Source organism: Porites lutea, chromosome 4, assembly GCF_958299795.1.
Source record: "Porites lutea chromosome 4, jaPorLute2.1, whole genome shotgun sequence".
Taxonomy (NCBI): Eukaryota; Metazoa; Cnidaria; class Anthozoa; order Scleractinia; family Poritidae; genus Porites; species Porites lutea.
Window position 1 is genome coordinate 14,210,781 of NC_133204.1, and position 8,939 is coordinate 14,219,719.

At 40.6% G+C, this 8,939-nt stretch overlaps 1 protein-coding gene across 1 annotated transcript in view; it reads left to right on the plus strand.

The window, feature by feature from the left end:
* LOC140932601 (uncharacterized) overlaps positions 1-3,405 on the plus strand; it is a 23,991-nt gene extending 20,586 nt beyond the window's left edge. Inside the window, exon 5 of the mRNA XM_073382114.1 lies at positions 2,419-3,405. Coding sequence (XP_073238215.1) covers positions 2,419-2,616 — 198 coding nt within the window. The 3' untranslated portion in view covers positions 2,617-3,405. The remainder of the gene's footprint in view (positions 1-2,418) is intronic.
* The last annotated feature ends 5,534 nt before the right edge of the window (positions 3,406-8,939 follow it).

The following is an 8,939-nucleotide window of genomic DNA, read 5'->3' on the forward strand; positions in this document are numbered from 1 at the left end:
TTGGAGGGTTCTGTGGGTTTCAGAAAATGGTGAAAATTTGCTTATAAAAATGGCGTCCGAGGGGGTCGAAAAAAGTGATGCTCGTATCTGTAATACAAGAGCAGTGAAGAACCTATGTTTGGTATATTTGTCCATTACTCCACCAGACCTATCTATGATGTTAGTATGAACTTATTCTGTCGACCCCCTTCCGTTGACATTTTTAACATTTTGCCCGGTTTTCTCTGACAACCACTCTTAAGAGCGTGCAAAGATGGGCGGGTACCGCGAATAAAACTAAGGTTTATTATCCATTCAAAATATTTCGACGTTTCTGATTGGCTGCAATTTCATAACCAACAGGCGCTTACTATATTTGGAAGATGAGAGCAATATACCATCGATTTGATGGCATAAGTCATGGGCGCTTTCCATTCAGCAAAAATTCCTTTGGGGGCGAGTCGGGAGGGGGGAAGAAGGACTTATGTACTTACGCTTCAGCCCGCGAACAATATTAAGATGGACCCACCAACTAAACTTCGCTTTATCATTCAAAGCACATAATCAAAAGTAGGTTGAGTTTGATCGTCCGGGTGAACGTAGTCCTGAATAGGACTGTATTTGTCGACAGTGACTGACGTTTCGACAACGTGTGCGGTAGTCATCTTCAGAATCAAAGTGAGTTGTATCACGTCAGTTGATGGTATTAAACTCTGGTTATTGATCTGATTGGTCAATTACGTCGCAATGAGTTATTGGTCGTCTTTCAGTTAAGCCGTGATGTTATTGGCTATGAAGACTCGTAATCAGTAAATGGTGCGTTTCGATCCGTCTATTGTCACACTTAAACAGTCGTCTATTGATAGTCAAATTGTCAGTTAGCTTTACTTGATCTCGTCAATAAGTCGTTTGTACGGTGCTGGTAACTGTTGGCTACGATTCAGTGGCGTTTGTTCTAAGTTAGTATACCAGCCGTCTAAAGTAAGACGTTGATAGTAGTCTGTAGAATACGTTATACATGTCGCAGAGTCCCAGTCAATTTGATGTTTCGTCTGTAAATGGTGCTCAGCAATGTGATTGTTGACGTTACCATTCCTCGTCGCTCGTTTGTGTTCGGTCAGTCGCGTGCTTATGTTTCTGCCGGTTTCACCAATGTAAGAAGCCGGGCAGGCTACTACTATCCGGACTCTGACGAGACGAGCGCAACTAGTTTGCGATTCACCTGACAGCCTACAAGACGAGACTGATTACCGTAACAACGTTTTTAGTAGAACAATTACAACACGGACTTTGTTAGACGGAACACTCACAGTAACACTGATTCCAACACTCAGACCAACATTGGCTCTGTTACGACAGCGACGATACCGTACATCAGAGGCACCTCTGAAACTATTGCACGTATATTACAACCTTACTATATACGTGTTGCACACAAACCGATAACCAGTTTACGGCGACTGCTTACCAATGTCAAGGACAAAGACAAACCGGAGGACAGACGGAGCGGTATACAAGATCAAATGCTGCGACTGCCCGGCTTCTTACATTGGTGAAACCGGCAGAAACATAAGCACGCGACTGACCGAACACAAACGAGCGACGAGGAATGGTGACGTCTACAATCACATTGCTGAGCACTATTTACAGACGAAACATCAAATTGACTGGGACTCTGCGACATGTATAACGTATTCTACAGACTATTATCAACGTCTTACTTTAGACGGCTGGTACACTAACTTAGAACAAACGCCACTGAATCGCAGCCAACAGTTACCAGCGCCGTACAAACGACTTATTGACGAGATCTAGCAAAACTAACTACGAGAGAACGACTGGAGAACTGACAATTTGACTATCAATAGACGACTGTTTAACTATGACAATAGACGGATCGAAACGCACAAATTACTGATTACGAGTCTTCATAGCCAATAACATCACGGCTTAACTGACAGACGACCAATAACTCATTGCGACGTAATTGACCAATCAGATCAATAACCCGAGTTTAATAGCATCAACTGACGTGATACAACTCACTTTGATTCTGAAGATGACTCCCGCACACGTTGTCGAAACGTCAGTCACTGTCTACAACAACAGTCCTATTCAGGACTACGTTCACCCGGACGATCAAACTCAACCTACTTTTGAAATGACTTTTGGTTCAAACCTTTCTCAAAGTACATAATCTTGCATGCTCATTTAATTTCTTAATTCTTTACTGTGTAGCCCCAAAGCAAGTAGGTTTTTTTGTAGGATAGCCCACCCACTCCCAAAAGAATAGTTGCACCCCTAGTCTCCCCCACACATACAAACAACTGGCTGATCAAAGTGCAATTTCCGGGACATTTTCCTAATCCTATGATAGAAAGCGAAGCTGTGTGTATATTTATGTCATTTTATTGTCTTTTATATTTATCTCTATTATAGAAACGTTCAACTGACGCTAATTCTGACCAAGCAAAATTTGCACCTCTCTATTATTGGAGTTATACTCTTTTCGAGAACAAGTGGTATAACCAAAAGTACTTGAGCTGTGACAGCAATGGTAACATGACACTAGTGCATATGGCCTCTCTAGATTATCCAAATCCGCAAGCGCTGTTCATTCTGAACAAAGAAGTTTAAACCTCACTCGTTCAGTAGTCTAGGACAGAACTGCTCACAGTTGCTCTTTCTGCACCAGAAAAACAGTTGAAAAGCAAAAAATTTAATATTGTATTGATAGTTGATAGTAGCTGCTTTCAGACTCTTGATGAAAAAAAAAATGGTTTCAGCGAGCAAAAAACCACTTTAAAAGACCACTAAACATAGTTAGAAAATTCGCCTAATCACGTTCAATAGCGCGAGCGTGCTTCATATTCCTGTTGAGCACGCTGATGACGTCAATAAACTATTCGCAATTCCTCGAGTTGTTGTGAGCTTAGCAATCCTGAGTCTCTTGAGTGCATCCATAACTAAGCAGTACACGATGAAGCGTTTACCATGTGCTTTATAAGGAAATTTAAGAGTGAAAACATTTGAATTTGTTAACCGATAGTATGGAAAAGTGGTGAGTGTTGTTGTTGTTGTCCTCTCCGCGAGCTGTGCGGGCCATGGCGTTAGATCATTTTTGGCAAAGTTGTTTTCTCTCAATAACAATTTTGCTGTGAATTAATAGTTTTCCGTCACCTAAATATGGATTTTACACAGTTTAACCGCAGTTTAGTCAATAGAAAGAACGCAGGCAATTAACTAAGTTAGCGAAATGCTTCTTACAAATTATTCTGCCTGTTAGGTTTCTTAACTACAAATTAGCAATTGCACCTTAAGTGAGATTAAATAGTTAGCCCAAAGGAAACCCAAAGCGTCTGTAGTTTGGTAGTAAATGTAAAGGTTTATGTATGAATGGGAATGCTAAATAAACGTTTAAGTATATCTTACTTGTTGTGTCTTGTTGTACTTTTGCTCAACTTCCTTCCCAGGGTCCTTGTCCATCCCCCTTTAGTTTTAGGGAGAGAAAGGACCCTGGGAATGAGGTTGACTTTTGGCTCTGTCAGGGTTGTGCCTAAATAATACCGGTCACAAGGACAGCCGAGAGGTACTGGAGACGACTTTCTGATTCGGCTGCCTCTCGGAAATTCTCGGCAAATCCAATATGGCGTCTTAGTCCTGACTTGTTTGTCGACTTGTCCACAAGCTCGTATTGGAGAAGAAGGGGTATAATACAAAGAAAAGTAAGACTTTGCAATATGCTAGTTTGAAATCTCATTCCATAACCAATAGAATAGAATTGTATCGGATGAGATCGTATAGCTTCTGTGCGTAAACTTTGTCCCTCTGACCGGTATTACATAAGAAGGTAATACCGCTCAGAGGGTCACACTAGATAAGTAGGGAAAATGACCTCCATTTAGTCTCTCTCGGAGTTTTATGACATGCCTTAAGGCTTTTCTGTATAGGTTTTTCCAGATCTAAACAACGATGGACTTGAGATATAATTATTGTTTCTGTTCTGTTTTCGTGTCCCTCTGACTGGTTACGTGGGAAGGTAATACCGCTCCGAGGGTCACACTAGAGAAGTAAGGAGAATGACCTCCTTTTAAGTCTCACGTGGATTTTTATGACGTAGTTCAAGGCTCTTCTGTGTAGGTTTCCCCTAGACCTGAACATGATCAGTTAATTAAGCTTATTTGTTTTTGTTCTCTTGTCTTGTCCCTCTGACTGGTATTACGTCGGGAGGTAATACCGCTCAGAGGGTCACATTGGATAAGTAAGGAATATGACGTCCATGTAGTCTCTCTTAGATTTTTATGACAGATTTTATTACATAATGATTTTGACTTGTTTTGCTGTCTTTTTTATTTATTCAGAGGCACTTTTGCCACAGTTGTTTCTTCATCATCCTTCGTAGGGAAGGAATGCCAGTCTAAATTTAAAGAAATAACAATGAGAGTACCATCAGTAAAATGTTTTTAGTCGCTGTTTCATTTTTTTATTTATTTTTGATCTGTCTATTGATTGCTTCATCCATCTTAACATCAAAAAATTATGAAAGAGGAAAAATCCTTTCGTCTCATGTAAGGGAATCCGGATTCCGGAATGCAAGAAATTTTTGCTTGTGGAATCCAGAATCTGGGAAAATTTGCTTGTGGAATCCGGAATCCTGGGTTTTGGAATCCAGAATACAGCTCAAGGAATCCGGAATCCCACAAATTTTTGGATCCGGAATCAAATTTCCATTGACAAAGATTGGAATCCAGTAATTGGAATCTGGCATCCATGGTGTGGAATCCAGAATCCAGAATCGAAGACTGCCTTGGATTCCCTAACATGAGGCAAATCCTTTGTGCAATTTCTGCGGTTATGGCAAGCATGTTGAACAAAAATCTTGGTTTAAAAACGAGGCTAAGTGCGGAACCATTCACATGGAAATGAGCTTCATTTGCATCAGAATGAAAAATCATTTTCATATCAATGATTAATTGTGCACTTGGCCTTGTTATAAAACTGAAATGATTTTTGGAAATTGCAAGTGGCCAATTGAATGTTGGGTTCTTGCTTTCTCCTTACTTTTATTGATTTTACACACCTGCAGCACTCCACTGGAAATTTCTTCTCTTCCTTTTTGGGCTTTGACAATCCCTCCACCCTCAGGAATTCCCAGTACCTCCAGTGGGGAGTGTAGGGGAAGTATGGTCTTGGAGATTTTCTGAAAGTGATATTTTTGTAGGAAGATACTCCAGGAGCGCTAATTGGATCTGCTCCTGGACACTTGTACTTTGGAGTGGAAAATTATAAAAATATGAATGCTGTAGAATATAAACACATGGCCAGTGTTGGATTTACCGAGAATTTCCGAGAGGCAGCCGAATCGGAAAGTAGTCTCCAGTACCTCTCGGCTGTCCTACTGACCGGTATTATTTAGGCACAACCCTCTGTCAGAAACCAGAAGATAGTACACCACAGTCCTACTCAACTGAAATACTAAGTAAAACTAGACTGGGTTAAAGTTAAAACCACCTTTTTGACTTGGTTAGACTGGTGATTTCAGTTCTAGGGTATAAGTAGTTCTGACCGCAAGGGGAACGCAAAGTGGTGGGGCAAGGGTGGTCACCAATCGTTTAAACGTCCCCAGGGTACCCTGCACTCACTTAAGTCAAACTGAAACTCCAGTTACTTGCAGACGAACAAAGACAATGATACAGTTAACTCTCTCTAAGATGGACATCTTTCGGACCTGCCCTAAGTGTACATCCTAAGGTTGATTTCCACTGACACGTTTTTGGCTACGCACGTTAACACACGAAATTTTTAACCAGGTAAATAAAAAAGAGGCAAGATAAAAAGTGCTGAGCTTAAACGAGAAGTTGAGCGACACAGTTAACTGATGATACAGTTAACTCTCTCTGAGATGGACACCAGTTTAGGACCGGCACTAAGTGTACGTCCTTAGGTTGATTTTCACTGAATCACGTTTTTGGCTACGCACGTTAACACATGTAATTTTAACCACGTAAATAAAAGAGAGGCAAGATAAAAAGCGCTGAGCCTAAACGAGAAGTTGAGCGAGGTTCAAATTTTACGCTTGCGAGCGACCTTTCATGCATTTCCTCTCTTTTATTTGCGAACGTAAATTTTTAACACGTACGCACGTAAAAATTACCCCATACTGGAAATCAACCCTTAGAGAGATGCCCCTCTGATAGAGAGTCAAATAAAAAGAGTAAAGAAACGCAAGGACCAACTCTAGGTGTCTGTTTTACAGAGGTATCCGACTTATAAAGGTGCCTGTTAAGAGCCGGAGAATCGACTCTGCTCTATAGATCATCTCATCTCCTTAGTAACCTGTGACGTATCAGTTAATGGAAAACTGAACTGTAGTGATTTGATTGCAGGTGACTGGTCATCTAGAATAAGCTGTAGACGCGCTCTTTGCTTGGCGCTTTTTTAGTCTCATCTTACTACCTATGTACCCACTTATTTCCCTACCTCATCTGTAAACACATAAAAGGCATTTGACCCCTTATTGTGAGCAAAAAGATACTGAATATTATTTTTAGCGATGGCTCAGCATCACTCGATCGGCGATTGCAACGTGTCTGATTTTCCTTTAAATATTAACCAATATTCTTAGCCGGGTCTCATTTTACGGAACGGTGGAAACACATTCGAATAGTTAGGAATGCCTGACTGGCGGATCAATGCACGACGCCTTGTTATAAGTCTTTCTAAATACTGTAGAAAAATGGAATGTTGCTACTTTCTAGATTTGCAAATCTAATCCGATCATGATCAGCTGTGGATGTTTGCGAAAAAATTAATCGACACTGGAGAAATGGTTTTCATTATTAATCCAAAAGACGGAATATCACCACTGATCTCGGTGTCGTTGTGGTCTTTATTTCACCGAATGTAAAGGAATCCGGATTCCGGAATCGTGAAATTTTTGCTTGTGGAATTTAGAATTCTGGGTTTTGGAATCCGGAATAGAGTTCACGGCATCCGGAGCTCTACTAAGAGTAGAATCCAGAATCCAGGTTTCACTGATTGTGATTGTAATCCAGAACGAGGAATCCGGAATCCAAGGTGTGGAATCCAGAATCCAAGACCGTGTTGGATTCGCTGATGAAAATCAAAGCCAATGTTATGCGCTGTGCAACACCAAAGAAATTACCTTAATATGTATGATGGCATTGGGCACTCAAAGAAGAAAACGGGTTGTACCGGAGATACCTACAAAGGCCAAACAAAAAGATTCTGAATCCGGAGCTCTACTAAGAGTAGAACCCAGAATCCAAGTTTCACTGATTGTGATTGTAATCCAGTACGAGGAATGCGGAATCCAAGGTGTGGAATCCAGAATCCAAGACCATGTTGGATTCGCTGATGAAAATCAAAGCCAGTGTTATGCGCTGTGCAACATCAAAGAAATTACCTTAATATGTATGCTGGCATTGTGCACTCAAAGAAGTAAACGGGTTGTACCGGAGATACCTACAAAGGCCACACAAAAAGATTCTGTTGGTTGCTGAGGGCATTTTCATAACACACTGACAGTTGGATAGCTAAAAGACGCTTCTTTACACCATGATTCTTCATGGATGTAAAAAACTAGGACGATACCATGTACGTACACGTCCTTAATAAGTAATGGGTAACAGTAAACAACTCGGTCACGGTCTGACTGACTGGGATTTACCTTTTCAATTCGGCACTGACTCTGATTTTACCTTTTCGCGTGTTGTTTATGTGGAACTTTCTTGAGAACGTTGATGTTTCCATGCTCTGTTTACCCGCCCGTACGTCTGCTGATCGTCTAGCTCCACATTTGCTTGCTAAGAGTTTAGAAGGGCTGAGTTTATCAGTAAGGAGACTGGCTTTCTTAAAATCGAATGCTGATTTTTAAGCTACTAAGAACCGTAACCGTGTATTTGTTTCAACATTACTTTAAGTATTTCGCTCCGAATTGATTCATCGAGGGCTCGCTTCTGCATATAAAGACTTTGAATAAATACTGCAGGGAGCAAAACCAACAAGAAAGACAGAAAAGCGTGATTTGATGCAAAAATTCTCTCTCAGTTCTAAGAAATTAATCACAAGAAATTGTTGCAACGCTTTGTTTGACATGCTTAAGACAGTGAATGTCTTGGGAGTTTTCTTCGCGCAAGGACACACGTTTACAGAGAAAGAGAGAAAATAACAAAGAAAATAACCGTTTTCTGGTAGCTTCTGGTCTTTTCACTTTTTCGAAAACATCATTACGTTTGTCGTTTTGTAGAAAACAGCACAAAAAAATAAAATGTAAAATATTCTTTTAGACGCCATGTTTTCTCTTAAATTTTATTGATTTTGTGCTATCCTAGCACATTGTACATAACTGGCGCTACTAAGTCGAGCGCGAAGCGCCAGAGACAAATGTCTCCTCCCGATTGGCACCTGACTAAATAACTCTCTTATTCAGAGAAAATCTTTACTTTTGTCGTTTTGCAGAGACCAGCACAAAAAAATACTAAAATGTAAAATACTCTTTTAGACGCCTTGTTTGCTCTAAAATTTTATTGTTTTTGTGTTAGCCTAGTAAATTGTACATAACCGGCGTTACTAAGCCGAGCGCGAAGTGCCAGAGACAAATGTCTCCTCCGGATTCGCGCCTGACTAAATGACTCCTTTATTCAGGATATTTTGGTTCCCGCTTAAGAGGCTCAGAGGTTAATTTCACATCTGTGCCTGCATATTACTCCCATAAAAGGTTATAAATGAGACCTTTCTATTTTGGGTGGATTCGCTTTTGTCCATGTGTACCCATACCGTGAGATTGGCAATCAAATTTGCGTTATCATGCTTGAGGTTCACTTGTGGCTGTTGGCGTTCGCGAGCGCTGTCTCTCAAAGGTAAGGCTACAGAACACTGACTTTTACCATAGCAATACTAATAGGACTTCAGATGTTTTGTGTTCGTATACAAATATT